The following is a 24,030-nucleotide window of genomic DNA, read 5'->3' as shown; positions in this document are numbered from 1 at the left end:
CTTATAAAAAAATTATAATATTTTAGGAATTTGATGCATTATTTTTAAACAAATCTGGTCTAAAGACTTTGAATTGTCTATACTGTGCAAAGTCAAATTCTCAGCAATATAGTATTTGCTGTTTGTCCTAGGAAATAAAATAGGAAAAAAAATAACTTACAATAGTATCCTTAAGTAATTATGTTATATAATTAGGAGAAATTAAAACATACCAAAAAAAAAATAATAAGCACCAAAATAGCCCAGAATAATTATCAGTTAAACCAAACAGAGTCAAGAAAATGTTTAGTGCAATGCAGAAATAAAAAAGAAATCAAAACAGCTCAGAGGCTTAAAGTATTGTCCAGATGTGTTTTTGAAACAATTCAGTTCATGTTCTCCTTCTTAATGCTACCACCCTTTGACCTTTTGCTCCCTTTTGAGGATGAAAACTGATCCGGCAATGACCTCTTAGTAGTAGGAGAATATGCTTGAGCATTAACTTGGGATTCTGAGGGCCTTGTGTTAGCAGGACTATTGACCTCTTCTTTTTTAGAGGCTTCCTGCAAAACAAATTGTAGAACAAAAAATTAGAAATTACTTAACGTATTTAAGTGAAAGATAGGGTTTAGTTAAACACAAATCACCTCAGAATGTTGAGAAGTGTTCTCATCCTCTTCTATTTGCTGTGACATTAGGTCTTTTTCTTCATCTTCAAATAATCTGGAACAATAAGCATCTAACAACTGCTCGTCCCTTAGAACCCTCATCACATTGTAAGCTGGATTATTGCCTTTCATCAGAGCTCTTTTAATCCCCACTTTAAAAATCATTTTTAAACCAATCACCACCTCAATCTCAGTGGGGATGTCAACATCAGCCTGATAAGTAATACGATTAGTAAAAAAAAAATAGAAATTTTAGAAGGCTTATACAATTGGTAGAAGCAAAAGAAGTACCTTTTTGTACTTCTCATACAACAGAGTAGCAGGAATGCCAACTAATTCTGCAACTTCCCTATCCCAGAGCATGAAAGTTGCATCTGTGGTTTTGTCTAAGACTCTCACCAAAAGCTTATACCTAGCAGTACCTTCCTCAAATTGTTTTACACACTTGTCACAGTTTAAGACCCCTTTGATTGCTTTAAGCTTCCTGTTACAGCCAGGTGTCAGGCATGCCATGTAGTACCAATCGTCTGTAGAAGACTCTATTGCCATAATTTCACCAGGAATATAGTAATCCCCATCCTGAAAAAATAGTTACAAAAAGTATGTTTAACACCATAACTTAGATTTGTAAGAAAGCTTGTTAATATGTAATTAACAACCTGCAGCTTAGATAGATCAAAGATTGTAGACACAATCCTTTCACCCTTTTGAAAACTCTCAATCCCTGTGGACTGGGAGTTCAGAGTCACAGTGCTCAGACTTTTAATTGGAGTCTCTTGAACTTTTAACCTGCAAAAAACAATCAGAATTTGAATCAGTAAATGAGACTCATTTAGACCTCATTCATTGCAGGAAGTTTATGCATTAAATAGACTTACTGAGATTTGAAGTCCTTGAACTCATCAAAATCACCATTCACCCAGATCTTAGTTGCATCATACGATGATGTTATTCTGACTTCACCTAAAAAAAAACACACATAGAAAAAACATAGCATTGGTGTCTATTGCATAAAATAGAGGAGGACAGTATAAGTTTCAAAGACTCACCACTAACCACCTTCGCCCTACAACATTGAATAGCGACAATCACTGGTTCATTTGAACTTGAATTGTAGTAGGGCAGTAGAGACTCAACATGAGAATCCCACAAGGTACACATCAAGTAGTTATCACTGTTTTTGGTAGGTAGAAAAGGAAAATAATTAAATATAATAAACAGAAAAGGAAACTTATAAAGTGGAATCAATAAAGAAACAGTAAAACTAAACGAAATAAGCAATATGAATGTCAATTTAGATTCATAAGAAAATCTGAAAGGAAATATGCAATCTTGTAATGGAACAAATAAACAAAAAATATAAAACTTACGCATTATCACAGATTTGAAAGTCAATCAGTTTTGTGGCTTTACCACCCACAATCTTGTCTACAGGATTATATATCTCCACCACACGACCTATAACATCTGAAACATATTTAAAGAATATAAGCAGTCATTATATGCCTAAGTAGTTGTATTAGTAATAGTACAATTAGGATTTTACCAATGAGCTCCTTGTCATTAACTGCCTTGGGATCTTTCAAAGACTCAAAACTTAATTGTAAGCCGAAACATAAAAAGTGGAAAGCCTATAGAGTTGATCTGTTTGACTTCTGTTTTGTAATTAAACTTGAGCATATAGTTATGCTGGGTGACCTTGTAAAGGTAATAGTTTGTAACAACATAGAAGTTCTTTATCTCATAAAGTTGGCATTCTTTTAGCACATCTTTGTATTTGACAACATCTTTATTCTGAATAGTAGTATGTATATAATCTCCCTGTACAGAAATTTTAATACAGTGTGCTTAAAATATGAGCAGTAAGTGATATAGAAATTTAGATTGAATCATGCTTCTGTTTTACAAAACTATTGTTGATTTACAATGTACATGTAAACATGCTTCTGTTTGCAAATGTATTTAGTAAACAAATATAGAAGCTATACATGTACAGGAATGGTATATATATAGAAACATGCTTCTGTTTGCAAATTTAGTCAATAAAAAAATATAGAACCTATACATGTATAGGAATGCTATAGGATGCCAGTTGGTTGACAAAATTGAAAATAATCCCTGACTTTTACAAATAGGAATGCTATATATATGGAAAAATGCTTCTGTTTGCAAATGTAGTTGCTAACAAATTATAGAAGCTATGCATGTATAGGTATCATATAGGATGGCAGTTGCTTTACAAAAATGAAAATAATCACCCCTTCTGTTTTACAAATACGAATGCTATATATATATATGGAAACATGCTTCTGTAATACTAAAATCTTCTGTTATTCAGTGAATGTGTAAACATGTATATACTTTAAGATGAATTAAATAAAAATGATATAGAAGTGTACCTGATCATCATGGAGAAGACACTCCATACTCTTGACCTTACTACCTACCCTCCTCTCAGGCACATCATAGATCCGTACACAACGTACTCTAATTCCCCTTTGCTTGTGGACATGATGGATATCTTTGATAGCAATGAACAGGGAAGGCATTGTACTACTATTTCGAAGAAGAATAGTGATGGGCAGGGTTTAGGGTTGAATCAAATGGACATCAAAATCTGGAGGTAGCCTTTTATAGGCAACAATCACATTTTGAATTACACCTCTCGAAGAGTTTTCATGATGATCAAGCCTTGGAACACCAAAAATGCATTAAATGCTGGTGTTGGTTTAAGTTTAAATTATATAATCTTGAGTTATGTAAATAATTTTCGTCTTTATTATATATCACCAGCATGGATTGTAAATATATATAGCCATTTCAGTAGTGGTCTACTCTTAAAAGTAAAAACCATTCGAATCCTCAAATAATTTCTGCATTGGTAAGGTAAAAAGTAGTATTTAAAATATTATTTGGAATCTGTACATTAATAAAGGCAGCATTAAATAGCCGAATTTTTGTTAGACAGCACAACAAACTACATCGTATACAGCGAGCACGAAAATGCAATAGACAATAACATAGGGGTAAAACGACGGCGTATTCATTTGGGCGGGATAATTTTTTAGGCATCAAGTTGTTGCTTTATTATAGAGTTAGATTATTATTATTATTATTATTATTATTATTATTATTATTATTATTATTATTATTATTATTGTATTATTATTATTATTATTATTATTATTATTATATTATTATTATTATATTATTATTATTATTATTATTATTGTTGTTGTTGTTGTTGTTGTTGTTGTTGTTATTGTTATTATTTTAATTTTAATTTTATTTTATACTTGAACAATAATATTTTTATTATACTTGAACAATAATATTATCAATTATATTATATTATAGAATATAATACCATATATAATATTACCAATTAATAGATTTTATTTATTTTTCATTTGACATTTACTTACCAAATAAGTTTTACTACAAAAGTTTTGGGGAAATTTGTTAGGAGGATTTTACTTTTATATATATATAGATATAGATATAGATATAGATAGATATATAGAATATAGATGTAGATTACTAAGAACTATAATAATTAAATTACTACAATTATTCTTCTTCTCCCAACTACAATTATTCTAACTATACAAGGTAATGATATATTCTAATATACATAATTTCTTTATACTAATATTTTTTCAATTATCATCTAATTACATATGATCCATTCCTTTTAGACCATCCACTAATTAAATCACCAATTATTTGTTTCCTTTGATGCGTATCCAGGGCCGGTCCTATCATTTTATAGGCCCGGGGCGTAGCAACAAAAATGGGCCCTAGCTACATGAAATTAATATACATTTTTATAACTAAAATTTTTATTAAATAAGGACGGGTCACAAAATAGGCATTTAAAAAAAAATAAATTTGTGGCCCCGTTCTTATAAATAAATGAAGCCCTATCAAAAGTATAAGAGCAACCAAAACCAATATTGTAAAATATAAGATTTTTATTTCAAATAAGTACGAACGGTGTAACACTCAGTTGAATGCAAAAATCACAATTTATACTGTAAAATATATGATTTTTATGTCAAATAAGTATGAACGGTGTAAATATTAGGCCCTCTAAAAATTGAGGCCTTGTGTTGTTGCTCATCATGCATGCCCCAAAATCCGGCCATGAAAATACTAATGTCAAATAACTTGAAATAAGATTAAAAAGTGTTTAACTATTTTACATACATATGAAAACAATTCTATATGTTTTCCTAAATTCAAAATTATCAATACCAGCATCAATGACTTCATAAATAAACAATTATAGCTTATAAAAACGAATAAACAATTTGATACCAAATAAGCTTATACGCAATCACATTATGATTATTATAAAAAAAAATAAAGTAATTATTATTAAAAATTTATAAAACAAAACTTATAAACAAGAGCAGAGCATGAAGTCTTAATTATTGAGAAAAATAAATCAGAACACTTTAAGTGCGATAAAAGATATTCATAATAAAATATGAAACATAATTAATTTGATAAAATAGTTCGAATAGAAAACACATTATAAATCACATATCTTCTATATTGGTATTATATTTATAAATACTTTTTGTTTTAGTTAGATTAATTTCAAATACCAGGACTATGTGGTCTAATGGTATCCGGGTTGGACTTCCATTTGGAAGATTATGAGTTCAAGCCTCAGTGAAGGCGTTATTGGTTCTTTGTGTTTTAGTAGGTTGAGAAAGTATATGAACAGATTTTTTCTAGATTAATTTAAATACGATAACACACAGTAGAACTTCTAAACTACATTAACTAGATAATTCATAAAAAAAGTAAATTATCTTTTCAAATATTTTTCATAACTAAATCACAAAATATATTACATGTACATTATTCATTATAAAGTTCACAAAATAACATGTATTCTAAATATAAATTGTAAATTACTCGAATAGAAATTGATTCCAAATTTGATATAGATCACAAATCAATCTATATTATAAATCTCATTATTATTATAGAAAGGTAAACAAAATTACAAAGTTACAAATTTAATAAAAAATACAAATTAAAAATAGAAATAAATTCAATTTAATACTACATAAATTTAATGTACGTATATGGGTTCTAATAGTAGTTCTACAAAGTAAAGAATGAAATTGTACGCATGAGAGCTTGACCCCACGACCTTTTATTTAGAAATAAACAAGGTAGCTTACCAATTAGGTTGAATAACCCATTTAGTAATTCTAATGTATATTAAATACCTATACAATAACACTATAGTATAAATAAAACATAGTGGGGTGGGATGGGGGCCCCCTTCCAAGCGTGGGCCCTGGGCAAGGGCCCAGCCTGCCCTTGCCCAGGGCCGGGCCTGTGCGTATCATTCAACTACATTTGTTAGAATACAAAAACTAATATTGTTGAATCCATAAAATCACGGCATGTCAAAATTAAGAAAATTGAACCGAATCAAATAGCTAGGAATGTTATAAAAAAAAAAAAAAAAAAAAACCCAACAAAAAATAGAAAAAAAAAACTATTGAGACGGTGTAAGCGTCAGCCTGACTAACGTGATTCACGCCAGTCTCGAGTCAAAAACTGACAAAACTTCTTAGTTGCTCCGGTTCAATTTGACACTGACACCGTGCTACAAATGTTTTTTATTAGAAAAATAAAAGTTTGTTGCTCACTTGCTCCGGTTCAATTTTAATGATCTTGAAATACCATGATTTTATGGATTCAACTATTTTTGTTTTTGTTTTCTAACAATTGAAGTTGAATCCATAAAATCATGAAATTTCGAGATGAAGAAAATTGAACCGGAGCAACCAAGACAGTATAAAATAAAATTTGGGGTAAGTATAAAATAAAATTTATTTTAAAAAACTTAGTGGCGCAAGTGGTGTCAGTCTCGAGCTAATATTTTTTTTTTTTGAAAACTTTAGTCAAATGCATTTCGAATATTTTGCTGTATACTACGTCGAATGCATTTTTCAATTGCATTTGATGCATAATAATTTTATTTTTTTTTTGTCAAACCCATTTCCTAAATGCGTTTGACATATTCCATCCAAAAATCTCAAATGCAATTGGGAGACGTTTGAGGTCTGGTCAAAGGCACAAACCGATTTTCTAAATTTTAAAAGTTGTTCATTTTGTTCTCCCATTTTAGAAATCATCTATTTTCCAACCACCAAAAATGTTGAAGATTTATAATGTTTTGCTTAGTTTTTACTTGAAATTAACACGGGTCATGTTAGTCTGACTGACGCCGCGTCAATAATATTTATTTTATTTAAAAAAAAAATTTATTGCTCGTGCTCAATTTCCTTGATTTTGACATGCCATGATTTTTTGAGTTCAAGTACATTTATTTTCATCATATTCTTTAAAAAGTAGTTAAATCCATAAAATAAGTTTGAAAAATCATAAAATTTTGTCTTTGGGTGATCAGAATTTTTTTTATGAGAAATACATGTGCTATTTTCACTAAGACAATTTTATTTTCTATTGAATTTGTATGGAAAATTATACTATTGGTTTACTTATTGAGAAATACATGTACTATTTTCTCAAAAAAAAAAAAAAAAAAAAAAAAAAAAAAAAAAAAAAAAAAACTCCAAAAAGCATTTGAACCATATGTTGAATTCATTTGCTAGTTGAAACTGACACAAAAAGTGCAGCAGCTGAGAAGTAAACCTTCACCATGCAATGGACAATCTCACAGAAAGAAACATATATTTCACGGAAGGGATTTGGACAGACAGAAACATATATTTGATGGAAGGGCATTGGCCTGAAATGTGGAAAAATGGATGGTATTGAGCAAAAGTATGTAGCTTTGAAACCTTGCAGTTTTCTTGACTGTAAGCATGTCCCTACATATGTTTTTCCTCTTTGTGTCCCTTTGAGCCTTTTGTTTGTTTAAATAAGTGCTAAGCACTTACCCCCTATTTTAATTGTTTTTCTTTGTGTTACCCCCCATTATTATAACCCATAGCCCTTAGCCAAATGTTTTATCTTCCACCATTGAGAGAATGGAACTTTTGTCTTTAATATTCTTGTAGAAGACATCTTTATGGAGTTTGTGCCTAAAAAGCAATTTTTGTATGAAAGTTCAAGTGTGGGGGTCTTGATTATTGGTCTAAAGTTTATTCCTCGAAAAATTGTTGTATTCCAAAGAAAATCCAAAGAAAAGAATGAAAAGAGAAGAAGAAAAGAAAAGAAGATTGCATAAAAGATTGAAAGTTTATTGTTTAGACCCCCACTTAATTAGAAGATTGCTTTGTTCTCAAGTGAATTCTGATCTACTCCTTAAGTTGTATTGTCTTATCTCTTCTAAGGTATTGAAAAGGTTAGATAATTGTGAAATTCTCTCCTTTGTGTATTTATCCATACCACTTGTTTGTTAGTCATCACTCGTAGCCTCATTACAAACGTAATAAAGACCTCTTTGATCTTAGCATGCATTCTTGGAGTTGAGCTAGTGAGAGTATGAAGGGCAAGCCTATGGGATCTCATTCATGAGCCGTGTTTTTGCATAACCTCAACTTAGTATTTGTGCACACTTGATCCTCATGTACTTTAATAATTTTGGTGCTTGGTTATTGGCTTGAGAATGGGTCTTATGTTCCAAACTGAGATGATTCTTGAGGCTTGTTGTTTTGTGGCAAGTTGGTTGGTGGTATGAAAAGTCGTGCAAGAGAGAGTAGGAGTAATTTGTGTGCTTGACTTGTGATTTATTCCTTGATTTTGCTTGAGGACAAGCAAATGTTTAAGTGTGGGGGAGTTTGATGTGAGTCTAATTGTACGTGTTTTTAGTATTGGTTTGAGCATATTTATTAGGATTAATTTCATGAAGTTGTCACATTAATTGCATATTCCCTTCTTTTATTATTTAGATATGGTTTACACTTGTTTTGAATGTTTTACGGTGTTTGTTAGTGTTTTGAAACCATTTTATGTCAAGTGAAAGAGCAAGGGATGTTCTAGAACAAGTTTGGAGTCAAAGTGGACCAAAAGGCGCACACAGGAGATTCGACGCGTCCAAAAATTCCAATAGCAAACTGCCCAGCGCCCAGCAGACTCGATGCGTCAAATCCGTCCAGTATGTTCTGCTTATTCCCGGCGCCCAGGCTCGACGCGTCGAGAAGGCCTAGGTGGGTTCTTTTCAGCAGTTTCGAAAATTTCCAAATCTCACGCGAAGTTTCCCGTTTTGCCCCTGGTTTGATTCTCGCTATAAAAGGATGCCTTCCTCAACCCTAGAGACCCAATTCAGAGCTTTGGAGACAAGAAAGAGGAGAATTTAGAGCTACAAGTGGTCTTGGAAATCAAGAAGAAAGCTAAGGAGATTCGGGAGAATTGCTTGATTTATCCTTGTACTCTTTGATTATTTGTATTCTCTTTATTTATTTTATGAATTCTAGTTTAGCCATGCTTGGTTAAGCACTTTAGAGATTCTTGGGTGATAGTATTTATGAACCTTTGTGCCTAGTTCTTATTATTCTTAATATATTATTATTTAGGTTTTATACTTGTGTTACAATTGTGATTTATATTGTTGATGCTAGTAATTAGTGGTCATAGTTACTTGTTTCGTATGCTATCTTTGTGTCACAACGGGAGTTGGGCATAATTTAGGGCACACACAATTGCACTTAATTATTGCACATCGGGAGATGGCAGTACTTTGGAATTTATTATGAATGCTTGTTCTGCTTGTATTATTGTGTGTTTATACAGCGGGAGCGAATATTCACTTAGGTTAGAGATTACGGGAGTAACTCTATACCATCTTTGCATTCTCACACTTGTTTAAACCCAGATTTAATATTTGAACTTAGATTGGCACTAGGTGATTAAAGAATCTCATGAATCTCATTCTCTCTCTATTGTTTTCTCAAAATTGCATACTTTGCTTTATTAGTTTTATGTTTAATCAACCATTCAAGATAATCATTAGGATTAGCTTCATAAGAATAAATTAGTAGGTAGTGCTTAATACAACAACTTCCAATGTGGATCGATAACTCGTTACTCAGAGTTTATTTGTTTGAAAATATACTGCAACCAGTATACATTGTTGCATGCATTATTGGTAGAATTGTCATGTTTAATAGGCCGTTTGTTGCTACGAAACTAGTGCTGCGTGCTATTTCGTTATCTATCGCTAATCGCTTGCTGCTATTTCCTCATTGTTATTCGCTTGTTTGTCCATGTAGGGTGATGAGTCATTTTTTCATTTGTTTTTTAATATAATATTGCTTGTATTTGGATGTTTGTGCATTTTTGTGCATTATGGGTGATACGGTTGTTCATTTGGTTGTGCAACCCGTTATTGTGTCTTGTTCAACGTATTTCGATTTCATTTGTTTACCGTTAGTAATTGTCCCGTGCGATGCACAGATGAAACTTATACCGGTTAAGTAAATATATTTGAATATAAACATAGCTAATAATTTCTAAAGTTGCTTTATATGTGTAAGTTGTTTTAGATGAATGACCGTCACACAAGTTCTCGGACCAAAAAATGAATGACAAAATTAATAATCATTGATATAAAATTACAAATTATTAAATACTTCCATCCGTAGGCAACATTAGTAGTTAAATATTATTGTCTGCATTCATTTTTTTGTTGTTAGAAGACTAAATGGTGAACTTATGCTTGATGTTCATTTCTATATGCAGAATTTTCAGAAGAGGTTGTTATTTCCTGTAATGTTAAATCAAGATCGGGACTTTGGAACTGTATTTTATATGCTAAACCTTTTCTCATAGGTTACTGCAATGTGACAATAAAAATTTGTGAATAATGTAATATCCTTATTCTCAATTTTAGGTAGTGTTAAATTAAGAAAGTGATGTCTGTTTTCTCATTTATTATAGAGTACAAATGGGAGGAAAAGCACAGGTATTACTCAATATTTGAGGTGCTACACTTGCTTAACCTTGCTCAATAAGCTTGATTACAATAAAATTACTGTGAGACTAATAATATCATGCTTTTTTGAATAATATCATGCTTTGATTGAACCTTCCTCACCTTTCTTGTTCTTCATTGAGTTTTGGGTTGTTGAAAACTTGTCCAGAGGACACCTTTTCAAAACTGCACTGTCACTCCCACTAACATAATTGTTAATGGCCACAATTCCAATAGAACTCTTACCATCATCACTACTCACAAAGTCCTAAAAAGAAAACAATAGAAAAATGAATACTGTTAAAAGTCTTTGTTCTATAAATACCTCCTCTAATGGTAAACAAAGCTAGCAGTACAGTTCATCTAATCGAAGTACAAAGACTGTAGCCGATCTACGCATTGTTTACAAATACAGTAACTTCGAAGCTCAATCATCATGGCCTCTCTATACACTCTGGACCGTGCAATATCTCCGCACATATGCACATATGAATGGTGAACATTGTTGTTCTGTTTTTTTATTATTTTTTAATATTTGTCTTAATTTGTGAAATATATTTAGTGTTGATCTAATAATTTTTAATAGTGTTCAATTAATATTTTGTATTCTACTTCTATGTTTAAAAAAACTTTTATTCGAAATTGTTTTATTAATAGTCTCTCAAGTATTTTGTATTCTACTTTTATGTTGTTTCGTTAATTGATCATTTTTTTTCCAGGTTTTTGAATGTTCACAACTTTTGAGAAGTTGAACAGAAGTATGGATTATTTCATTTTTTAAAAAATAAATTTCATTGTGTTAGTTTATTATTAGTATTGGTATTAGTATAGATTATGTAATATTATGTAATTGTAGTGTGGTATAGGGTTTAGTTTCTTAGTATTATAATATACTTATTGTCTTATGTAGGTATATTCAATTCCATATACATTCTTCTCTTATCTGTATTGTGTTTTTCACTTGGTTATGTAAATATGTGAGACTAACTATTATCAATGAATAATATCAAAGGCAAATTGTGCATTGCCAGTACGTAGTGTACACACCTAGTTTGTTGCATCTGTATAATAGTCTGTCCACATGACAAATAATTATAAATATGACTCGGAGTGTTATATTTATTTAAACTACATTGAGTGTAAATTAAGAACTTTCTCTCCTGAAGTATATGAACAGATACTACAATGTAATAGAACCAGTAGCATTCAAAAAAAAGAACTTTCTCTCCTGAACTATCTTTTTTTGTGAAAAGCCCTGATCCTCTTGGCTGCTTTTAAGGAATCATATTTCATAGTAATCATATTTGAAGATTTGTTTAAAAGATATTATTCATTGAATTGTGGTGGTTCTAGAAAGCAATCAGAGGATTAGTCTACAAAATTACTGCAATGATGAGGAGCCAATTGGTGATAAGTTCTCACATAGCAGATATATCTCCATTGAGGTTCATCCACAGTTGTCCGGCATTTTTAGCAGGAATAAAAATGGATGATCACATATTTAGAGATCTGTGTACTACAGAATATATAGCATCTGTTCACATAGCATGAACTAATATTTGTATAGTGATTGTAGCACTTAGATTTATTTTTGTTATTAATGCAACTGCTTTATTTTTGTTATTAATGCAGTTCACATTGCTTTTTTTTTTTTTTTCTGAATACTACTGACTCTATTATAATGCAATATCTGTTCAATAACTTCTTCTTTTAGTATCAAATATTCTTTTATCTTCACATGTAAACTTTCATAAATATTCTTCATGTTAATGTTAAAATTACTTAACTTATCACTGTATAAGTCTTATCCGTGCATCGCACGGGTAAAATACTAGGATTTCATATGTACGCCCAATGGAGAGATGTCACCGCAAAATTGTAGTGTGTATTCTGCTGATTTTTCTGTGTTTTCCGGAAGCAATCTGGTGTATTATAGTTGAAGTCTTTGTCTTTCAAACAAAGAGATCTATTTATAAGTAGATTTACGAAGTGCTAGTATACCAATAGTCCAGATGTAGATTTACGATGAGCTTGTAAAACCAATCGTCATATTGAAAATGCCAAGCAGCTAATTAAATATCACCATATTTAATCGCCTATCATTAATTATGGCCATATGAACCATTTCAACCGCAATTACCAAACGTTGTCGTTTTTTGTTGGGCGAAAATTTTTGCCAAAAATGCATTTATTATTGTTTGTGACTTTTTTATATTAGAAGATTAGAAGATTTCATTTCATTTCATTTGGAGCCGGCCCCTATAAATAAATAAATACATACATATGTAACTTCGCTTTGCAATTTAGAAGATTATACTAATATGCACTTTGTAACAACTAATTGTGTATTTCTTGATAGTTTTTTAAAGAGAAAATACCAATTTTGGTCCCATGAATATTAGTAAAATGACAGTTTTGGTCCACATTATAATTTCTATCAATTTTCATCCACGACTATTGTTTTAGTACCAATTTTCATCAAAGGCTATTGTTTTAATTTAGTATCAAAATTCATTACGCCGGTCACCCTTCCGTTTAAGACATCCTGAAATATGAAATTATTAAGAGTATTTTCGTCTTTTTAAAATTAAGATCCCAATTTGAAAATAAATAAAGAAATTTAAACCCTAAGGTTGGATCCCAATTTGCAATTCTCCTCTTCAAATTAAGGTAGGATGAGAAAGAGAACTGCGAATTGGGATAGGGCTTAAATCCTTTATTAATGCTCAAATTAGGATCTCAAATTAAAAAGGATGAAAATACCTTTAAAATTTTTAAATTTTGGCATATCTTAAACGGATTGGTTACCAGATGTAGAGATATAGACTCTTTGGGCAATGTCATTTGGAATTTCAGATGGAGAGACATGGGGACAAATTCTCTCCTCCAGCTCAAGTACTTGAGAAACATTGCAGAAGCCTTTTCAACATCCATCTCGGAATCATCAAGTCAACTGCATCCTTAATTAGAGGAAGGATCTTCCCGTTGAACAACAGCTCTACCACTTCCTTCTTGGCGCAATTTCCGCGACTGCTCTCCACGTCCGAAGCTTCCGAGTCGTAGTCGCTGTAGGGATTATATTCACTCACATGTGCTTCCTCGATCGAGCCCCTATTATTCAACATTTTTGTATCATATCGTGCATGTGCAAGTGCAAGTGCTTCTAACTAGTAATAAACAAAGAAAGAGTAATATATTTGGGACAAGAAAGAGTAATATATTAATTAATTAGCTAGTCTCCACTTCATATTCAAATATATAATTGATTGGTTAAGACATAATACATGTGCAAGAGTGAGATAATTTTAGAATAAATTTATAATTTAAGTTTTTATAAATCAACTAGCACTCGATATACGATAATGTTTGATTTGTTCATGGTAAATAAATTTATAATTTAAGAATTTTATAAATCAACTAACATCCTATTTATGACAATAATGTTTGATATGTCCGAGATAAATAAATTTATAATTTAAAAGTATTATAAACCATGCATGTGTAGATGGAACCGAACCTCTCCGGCCAGGGATATGATGGAGATGCGTGTAGTGTTAGCCCTCAATCCTCCCCTCCATGTGTTAATTAAGTGAATTCAATCTTTAACTGCTTTTAATTGATAAAAATATTTATTTTAATTTCCTCCTAAAAATTATGTATCAATCTGAGTGAATTTCATTTTTGGTCATACTGTTATAGGGGCGTTTCTAATTTTAGCCCACCTTAATTTTTTTTGCCACTTTATAACCACTATTATTGAATGTGTTCCACTTTTAGTCCCACCGTTAGTATTTCCATCAAGAGGCCGTGTAATCTAGGAGTATTTTGACCTTTCTTCTCATCCAAGACTATGTTTGACTAAAGAAATGAGAACATTAAACCTAAAACCTAAGAAACCTCGTCGGCCCATGTTGGAACGAACAAAACGATGTAGCTTTGGCTTCCCATTCTCGTTGTTCGAAGAGCCATCTTCGAATATCGGAGGACGAGGACGAAGCGCCTGGATTAAAAGAGAAGAGACAAACATAAAAAGACCAAAATACCCTTTGATTATACGGTCTCTTGACGGAAATATTAACGGTGGACTAAAAGTGGAACACATTCAATAACAGTGGTTGTAAAGTGGCAAAAAAAAATTAAAGTGGACTGAAATTAGAAACGCCCCTATAACAATAGGACCAAAAATGAAATTCACTCTATCAATCTCTTCTAGCTAGTTAGTGCTCAAAATAAGCGTTCAATTCCTTTGTAAGTTATTGGGCAAAGAGAGGTATGTTTGCTTTTGCCTTTTGATTAATAGGTGCATTAAAATATTGATAAAGTTATATGGACAAAAAATTTTCCATTATGCATAATGTATCTAACTTGACAACTTTTATTTTATATATACTTCCAATTTTTACTCACAAATATTTGAAGTAGACATTTTTCATGGGACCCACATGATAAAAATATTCAACCCTTATGTACTATTATAAAGGAAGGGATACCCACATACACAATCTATGCCTACACCAAAACTCAAACCCTAGACCTACCACATAGGGGAGCAACTAAATACCAATGGACCATAAGGTCCTTGGTTATTCAATCCTTATTTGCCATATGGTGGAGTAAAAAGTAAAGAAGTAGAATTTTAGAGTACATATAGTAAAACTTTAAATATTAATAGGTACTCCGTAGTGCATACTTTGTTATAACAATATAGAATTAAATATCCTTAGGACAATTCTAGTCAAGTTTGTTATATTGTTGGTAAATTATAATGTTATAAGTTCGATACTCAGTGAAGGTGACCTATTACCAGCCTTCTTGAATTTAGCCGGTTATTTATAGGTTTACTTGGTGCCAACTCTTAAGTATTGGCTCAATATGATTTTCCTCATTATCCAAAAAATAATTAAATATAACTATATATATAACTATATAACTATATATATATATATATATATATATATATATATATATATATATATATATATATATATATATATATATATATATATATATATATATATATATATATATATATATATATATATATCGGAACGCTCTAATGAGAACAAGCGCCCATGAGAGAAATAAGAACTATTTACAGTTGTCTACGTGTCTAGATCAACGAATCAGATGTAATTTTAAAAAAATGACATGGTGATATTTACGTAAATAACTCGAACTTTGGTGCAAGTAAATGTGTTATAAGTGCAAGTAGCTGGTGCACCTTTGCAAGTAAAAATTGCAAGTAAAATTATTTACACGTGCACATATTTTCCCTTACAAGTGCAAGTAATTTACCTTGTTAACATTCGTGTACCTATGTGCAACTAATTATAACGCTAGGTGCAACTAGTTATAACGTTAGGTGTACTTAGTATTGATGCTCAGTGTAAATTTTACTTGTATCTATAATACATTTTATTTGCGCTTGTAATACATTTTACTTGCACTTAGGTGCACTGTACGAAACGGCTACTTGTACTTGTAATACATTTTACTTGCACTTAGGTGCACTGTACGAAACAGCTACTTGTACTTGTAATACATTTTACTTGCACTTGTAATACATTTTAATTGCACTTCGATGTTCAATTATTTACGAAAATGCTACAGCATTTAAAAAAAAAATCAGTGTTTTTCATCCGTTAGATCAGGACACGTGGACGAATGTTATGCGTTCAGAGTTTTCTCCTGGGCGCACCGTTCTCATTTGAATGCGTTGTATATATATTGCAATTGATGGGTACGGTTAAGCTAGGCATAAAACATGTGCAAGAGTAAGATAATTTGAGAGTACGGTTTTTATAGATCAAACTTAAGAGAAAGATTGGATTGAGAGAGAAACATACAGAGAGAGAGAGAGAGATTGGTTGGTAAGAAATAATTTGTTTTTTTTTTTTTTTTTTTGGAATGCCATATTATAGGGGGAGAGAGTCAAGAAATGCAGTATAAATAAGCAAAGCCAAGAGTTGCGAATGCATTATTACATTCCAATCTTACTTCTAAAAAAATACAAGGAGTGAGAGAGAGGAAAATTAAACATACAGAGAGGGAGATGGCTTGTGTTGCATTGACTTCTCTGATGGGTACCATTGAGCTTGAATTTTTGCATCCCAACCACAGAATGTCTCTTTGTCTTGACGATGAAAAGCTATTGAAATCTGTGTTTGAGAAGCTTTCTTCTATGGAAGCCTTTCTGAAGGAAGAATACAACAACGCTGTGAGTAGTGGTGCTCCAATCCGACGACATCTGCTAAACAAAATAAGAGACTTTGCACTCAAAGCTGAAGATGCCATCGAAATACAACTCACAAACATCCTTCAACTTCAACAAAAAGATCATGAAGGGGAACTCCATCTCCATCTCCATCGAACCTTGCAACAAGTAGCAAAGGAGGCAGAAGAGTTGCTAAAGGTTATCAACAATCAAGTTGAAGTGGCCAACCATGATTCTCTTCCCTTGATTGGTTGGTCAGAAGCTGCAGCTTCGCACCCTCACAACATTATTGAGAAGGAGGGTGGATCCTTGCAATGCTCTCCACAGTTGGAGGAGGAGGATACATTAATGCTTGGTCGTAATTACTATTACTTTGCATTGATGAGGATTAATCTCCTTAATAGCTTATCTCGAAGTGTACTCACAATTGTTGGAGCCCCGGGCATTGGAAAGACTACTTTTTGTAAAAAACTGTATACAGACAGTGAGGTTGTATCACATTTTGAAATTCAAGCTTGGATTACTATCCCGCCAAGATACAATGGGGATGTGCAACAACTACTGTGTCACCTTCTTCAATCAATGAGGCCAACCCCCCTCAATCAAGAAATTGACATGCAGGGAAGCACTGTTTCTCAACTAAAAGACCAACTGCACAAACACTTGAAAAAATGCAAAAGATATTTAATTGTTTTGGATGATGTCCCTAACACTCTGCTTTGGGATGATATCCGCCAATGTTTTCCGGATGACAAAAATGGAAGTGGGATATTGCTAACCACTCTTTTCACGGATGTGGCTGAGTACATCACCAAAAGATGGAATATAAAAACCCTGTTTTACCTAAGGGACAATGAGAGTTGGAATCTATTTTCCAACAGATTTTCTCTTAAACATCATATGACACCTAAATTTGAAGAAATTGCGAAGCATCTTGTTGAGGAATGCAGAGGATTGCCGCGCTCAATCGTTACAGTTGCAGACCGTCTATCTAAATGCAACTACACATTGAAGGAATGGAAGAAAATCGAGAAAGAATTACTGTCATTGGGAATTCTACATAGAGATACGCAGCACTCAAGTAAGCTTACCAACATTTACAATCGTTTGCCACAACATTTAAAAGTTTGTTTTTTATATTTTGTGGTTTTTCCAAAACACAGTCAAATCAATGTGAAAAGACTTATTAAGTTATGGATTGCTGAGGGATTTGTGAAGCCACTGAGGTGTCTTCCATTAGAAGATATAGGTTACATGTATTTGAGGGCTCTTAGAAGTAGAGGATTAGTCAGAACAGGGGATGTGTACAATTTCATACCAAAGACTTGTGAGATACATATTGACATGCATAGCTTTTGCGTACGAGAAGCTCAAAAAGAAGGTCTTTTATGTGCAGCAAATACTCAACAATGTATTGGATGGTCATTAGACATACTCGCAAATTCATGTCGTTGGTTAAGTTTACGCACACATAGTTTGGACTATCATGTGTTGTTTAGTTCAAATATCCCTCGCTCCCTTTTCGTCTTTCAAGGAGGTTTTGAAAGGTTTATACCTTTCAAACATTTAAGAATTTTAGATTTGAGTCATTTTCTAATACTCAATAGAGTGTCATTATTGCCCTTAAGGAATTTAGTTTTTTTAAGATATCTTTCCATACCACAGTGGTTTGAGAGTTTTGATGATGTAGTATCAAGTAATTCAAATTTGCAAACACTTACTGTTTCTGGCATTGATGAATCAACACTTGGAGCACGTACTCTTCATTTATTGCCATCCAAAATTTGGGAGCTGCAACATTTAAGGCATCTCAAACTTGGGGATATGTATATGATAGATCCTCCGAACAAGGTTATAGAGCATTTGCAAACATTAGTTTGTGCAATGCCAATTCATTTGAGGGAAAAAGAAGTGTACTATTGCAGGTTTCCAAGCATAAGAAAGCTTAAACTTGTGTATAAAGACGTCTTAGTGTCGGGGGCGTCAGGTTGCAGAAATCGTATCATCATTCTGGAGAATTTTGAGGATTTATTGAGGTTGGAGGCTCTAACGGTTATGATTCCAGTTGGTAGTATAACCCTTTTAGAGCGGGTTGGTTTTCCTGCAAAATTGAAGTCGTTGAGGTTGAGTGGGACTAATTTTCCAGTGAAGGTTTTAAAGGTAATTGGACAGTTACCGAAGCTTAAGGTGCTGAAACTAGAGAATGCTTTCTATGGCAGGGTGTGGGAAGTGGTTGAAGGAGGATTCCCAAAATTAATTCATTTGGAGGTTGAATCCAGAAATCTTGAGCGATGGGTGGCTAATACTAGTAATTTTTTCCCAAATCTGGTGCACATATTATTAAAACGTTGTTATTCTCTAGAAGAGATCCCTCCTGTAAATGCAAAGCACCGGCTGTATTCAATTAAGTTGGAGCAATGTCCACCTTCTGTCGTCACTTCTGCCAAGAGGTATCAAGAAGAGATAGCGCACAACAAACCGTGGGTACCTTTCATTGTTGTTGATGACAAGAATTTGCATGTATGTTCCATCTGGTTCTCTTTCATTCTTTTGTTTATTTTCTTTTGCAAAATCTGTTTAATATTTTTTTTCTCACCTGGTTTCATGTTCTTGGTTCCGTTTTCCATTATTGATCCAATTGCTATGATGAATCACAGTATAAAAAACAGAAGAATTATTAGAGAAATCAGAAGAAGAAGAAGAAGAAGAAGAAGAAGAAGACCAGGCAAGGCTTAATTTAATATACACACACTCATTATATATATATATATATATATATATATATATATATATATATATATATATATATATATATATATATTCATTTTGGTTGATTTTTATGATATTTGTTTGGTTGCTTTGCAAATATGAAGGGACTAAAAGATATGATGTACTCCGTAATAATTAATATCGCAGCTTGTTGATATTGCAGCTTGTTGGGGAGGCGAGATTGGGGTTCTTTGTTATAGGCCTCAGCTATTCACAATCCGTACAAAGCGATTGAGTCAGCTTCTGCGTATGAACCGTACTGCATTTATGAATATTATTCAGGCTAATGTTGACGATGGAACCATAATCATGAACAATTTGTTTCAGGTCCACTTGTTTTTTGTTTGATAAAATGTAGGATATAATCTTAAAACCAAATAATCCTATGTTGATCTGAGCAGCATCTAAAGGACATGAGGGATCCAATTATGGAAGGAGTTCTCTTAGAGACAGAGAACATGTTAGCCCATGGAAGAATGGACCTTCCTCTTACCCTCTGCTTCGCCACGCTCAGAGGAGACGATCTGCTATTGCATTACTTGTTGAAGCGTGGCCTCGATCCAAATGAATCCGACAACAACGGGAGAACAGCTCTCGTGCGTTAACTCAACTCCATCTGTGAATTGCTTTTCTTTAAAACACATTGTTTTTTTTGAAAAGAGCCTGTGCGGCATTTATTCGAAATATGCTGAAATAGAGTCTGGCGGGTCTAAGTCCGCGTACATACTAGATAGGTGATTAGTTGCAGAAGAAGCTAATGTATGTGCTAAATAATTGTCTAGTCTAGGAACATAATGAATTAAGCAGTAATCAAAAGATGCCATACTAGTTTTGCAACTATCAATGGCATAGCCTAAATAAGAGCGCAATGAGTGTGTTGTAGACGAAAGATATTGTTGGAGCACCAAACAATCTGTGTAGAGGTCTATATCTGTTTCTTCTCGGTGTCTGAGCCATGACAAAACTTCTTTGCATGCGAAAGCCTCCGCCATTAAGGGCGAAAAACAGTGTATGATAGGGGTGGTCATCGCCGACACATAGCATCCTCGTGAATCCAATATAATAGCCCCCATTGCTGCCTTGTTTGTTGTTGGATCGTACGTCGCATCGAAATAACATTGATTCCTCCCGTTCTGCGTAGTATTGTGTTGGACGGTTGCTGAAAATTCCCGTGATAATGGCAGTGTTTCGGCCTCCCCTTCTCCCATAATTGCTGCGCCTTCCCTCGGGCAGTAGACTGCCGCAACTGGCGGTAAAATAGCAGCCGGCATCGTGGTGATGGCTTGTGGACTTCTTCGAGCGGGATGTGCCTCTTTCCATGCATTGACGGATGACAACGCCATTGCTATCACGTTTTGGGGCCTGGGCAACTTTGCTTCCCATACAGCTCCATTTCTCGTTCGCCATACGAAATACAAGAGAGCCACTGCATAAATAATCCCATCATCATCTAAAATATTCAACAAATCATTAAACCAATCACTGAAAATATTTGTAGCCCTATTGGGGATTGGAAGGTTGGATCGTGCCCAAATGTTCATCGTATAACCACAAGTGATCAAAGAATGCACAAGATTCTCATGCCCAACTCCACACATTGCACAAGTTGGATCAATATCAACTCTCTTTATAAGTAAATTCTCCGTAGTAGGCAAAATATCATTTAGAGCTCTCCACAAGAATGTTTTCCATTTTGGGGGGGCTTTGAGGCTCCATAATTTTTTCCACTTATGAAAGTTACCCTCCGGTTGAGAGTAGTTCCCTCTTACCACCTTGTATCCTTCTTTAACTGAATATTCCCCTTTTGGGTCGCCATACCAGTACCACATATCCTCATACTCAAGAGACACAGGTATTTTTAATATTTTCTCCACATCTTGGGCTATGAAAATATCCGCTAAAATTTCATGGTCCCAGGTTCCAGTCTGCTGGTCTATCAGTCCCTCCACTTTTGCCTGAGCCAACTGAGGCGGTTTTTCTGTTAAAATCCTTGGCTGGTTGTCATCATGTATCCACGGGTGGTCCCAAATCAAAGTTGATTTGCCATTCCCAATTCCGCGTCTTACTCCCCCACAAATTAACCCCTTAGCCGCCAAAATACTCCGCCAGCAGAAACTTGGATTATTTCCCAAGGCTGCTTCATAGAAGGAACTAGTAGGGTAATATCTAGCTTTATACACTCTTGAGACCAGTGATTGTGGTTGTGTCAGGAAGCACCATGCCTGCTTACCTAACATTGCAAGGTTAAAGGCTCTCAATTCCTTAAACCCAAGTCCTCCAAATGTCTTTGGGATGCACATTTTATCCCAGGCCTTCCAATGGATGCCTTGTTCATTTCCTGACCTCCACCAGAACCGATTCATAGCTCTCTCAATGGTTGTACATAAATTCATAGGCAACAGAAATACGCTCATTGCAAAAGTGGGCATAGCTTGAGCCACACTTTTTAGTAGAACTTCCTTCCCCGCCTGTGATAAAAGCTTTTTGTTCCACGAGCCAATTCTCTGCTTTATCTTATCCTCAATATATGAGAAAGCCTGTCTTCTATTCCTGCCCACAAAAGATGGAAGTCCCAAATATTTTCCAAAATTCTGGGCCTGTACAACTCCCAATATATCAGCAATCTCTTCCCGAACTTCCTCACTTGTATTTTTACTGAAACATATGTTTGATTTGTGATAATTAACCGCCTGTCCCGACATGGTTTCATAGGTTGTTAAACAACGCTTAATCGCTCCTGCTTCCTGATTATTAGCTTTGAAAAACAGCAGGCTATCATCCGCAAAAAAACAAATGAGTAATAGAGGGAGCCCCCCTCGCAACTCTGCATCCATGTATATCCCCTTTGACCTCAGCTTGTTTCAACAATATTGAGAGACCCTCAGCACAAATAATGAACAAATAGGGTGATAAAGGATCACCTTGTCTTAAACCACGAGTCGGTGTTATTTGTTCAGTCTTTGATCCATTTAACAACACACTATATGACACAGTGGATACACACATCATTAGCAATTTGACCCACCTGCCATCAAAACCCAGTGCTTCCAACATCCGTTGCAAGAAAGACCATTCCATACGGTCGTAGGCTTTTGCCATATCTAACTTCAAAGCCCCCCAGCCAGCTAGTCCACATTGCTTTCTGTTCAGATAATGGCCCACCTCCGCCGCTACCAATATATTATCTGTAATAAACCTTTCAGATATGAACGCACTCTGGGATTCAGAAATAATACTATCCATCACCGGTTTCATTCTGGTTGTTATCACTTTTGCCATAACTCTATAGACCACATTACTAAGCGCAATTGGCCTATAATCAGAAACCATTTCCGGGGTTTTCTTTTTCGGGATCAAGATAATATTCGTCTCATTTAAACCATCCGGTAGAGAACAATTATTCAGAGAATTCCTGATGAAAGTAGCAACATCAGATCCTACCACATCCCAAAAATTCTGGTAGAAACCAGGGTTCATCCCATCCGGACCCGGTGCCTTATCCGGATGCATTGAAAATAAAGCTGCTTTTATTTCCTCCACCTCAAACGGCATAAGACCAACATTGTTTTTTCTTCTCATTTTTTGCTTTTTTTGGCCTTTTTGTTTCGCCCATATCAGCATATAGCAGCAGTTAAAGGATATGAAAATTGTGTTCTTCTTCTTCTAGACTGTGGAGCTGATCCCAACAGCAGAGGTATATATTTTACTTCCTTTGCTTATCTTATATTATAAGATTGGGGCAAATTAAAAGCTTGAACCGGGTGGATCGAACAGACTTTGATACCCGGCTATAATGTACATGGGCCAAATCACATTAAAAGATTAAATGCAATCAATTACCTAGTCTAACCCATAGCCTTATAAATCTATATATGTTCTTTCTTATATTTTCAATGTGAGACTCTTAACAGCTTAAAATGTGTTTATTCTGCACTTTAAACCATTTTTTCCGTCTTTCGACACCCGCAGATTCTGAAGGGAGTGTGCCATTGTGGGAGGCCATCTTGGGCGAACATGAATCAGTGACCAAGCTATTGGCAGACAAGGAGTTAAATTATCCTCGGGTGATGTAGGTCAATTCGGGTGCACTGCAGCCAAGCAGAACAACCTGGAACTACTCAGAGAGATTCTTCATCACGGTGGGGATGTAACGCTCCTTAGAAGCAATGGTTCGACAAGAATAACATTGATAAGTTTAAGGCCAAAGGAATTGACTCGGTGATCTGTGTAGCTGTCAAGGACCCATATACGATGAATGGCTGGGCAGAGAAGCTTCAAGCAAAGATGCTATTGAGTTCTATGGTGATTTTGATGTGTGTTTTCACAAGAGCTTGGATTTAACAATTGATCTCTCTGGTGCTTTGCTCGGAATACGATCCCATAGGTGGTCTGCATACATAGTTGATGGACAGGTCAAGGCTCTCAATGTTGAACAGGCTCTCAAGGTATCTGGTGGAGATGCCATCTTGGGACAGATCTAGAGTCTGTTT

The 24,030-nt window shown here is 34.0% G+C and overlaps 2 protein-coding genes across 2 annotated transcripts; one reads left to right on the top strand and one right to left on the bottom strand.

Moving 5' to 3' along the window:
- Window positions 1-365: 365 nt before the first annotated feature.
- LOC109179507 lies at window positions 366-13,491 on the bottom strand. Its single transcript, XM_019329016.1, has 9 exons — window positions 13,366-13,491; window positions 10,681-10,825; window positions 2,018-2,114; window positions 1,697-1,713; window positions 1,526-1,610; window positions 1,307-1,436; window positions 939-1,226; window positions 627-860; window positions 366-542 (listed from the first exon to the last, which is right to left on the bottom strand). Exons 1-9 carry the CDS (start codon window positions 13,489-13,491, stop codon window positions 366-368), a joined length of 1,299 nt encoding a protein of 432 aa, XP_019184561.1.
- Window positions 13,492-16,380: 2,889 nt separating this feature from the next.
- Window positions 16,381-23,793, top strand: LOC109179505. Its single transcript, XM_019329014.1, has 7 exons — window positions 16,381-16,423; window positions 16,610-17,852; window positions 18,744-19,291; window positions 19,688-19,867; window positions 19,942-20,136; window positions 23,159-23,234; window positions 23,510-23,793. Exons 2-7 carry the CDS (start codon window positions 16,610-16,612, stop codon window positions 23,611-23,613), a joined length of 2,346 nt encoding a protein of 781 aa, XP_019184559.1. The 5' UTR covers window positions 16,381-16,423; the 3' UTR covers window positions 23,614-23,793.
- Window positions 23,794-24,030: the final 237 nt, after the last annotated feature.

The sequence above is a fragment of the Ipomoea nil genome, unplaced genomic scaffold (assembly GCF_001879475.1).
Source record: "Ipomoea nil cultivar Tokyo-kokei standard unplaced genomic scaffold, Asagao_1.1 scaffold0926, whole genome shotgun sequence".
Classification (NCBI taxonomy): domain Eukaryota; kingdom Viridiplantae; phylum Streptophyta; class Magnoliopsida; order Solanales; family Convolvulaceae; genus Ipomoea; species Ipomoea nil.
Note: the sequence above shows the minus strand (reverse complement) of the source record. Positions and strands in the feature narration are given on the sequence as shown.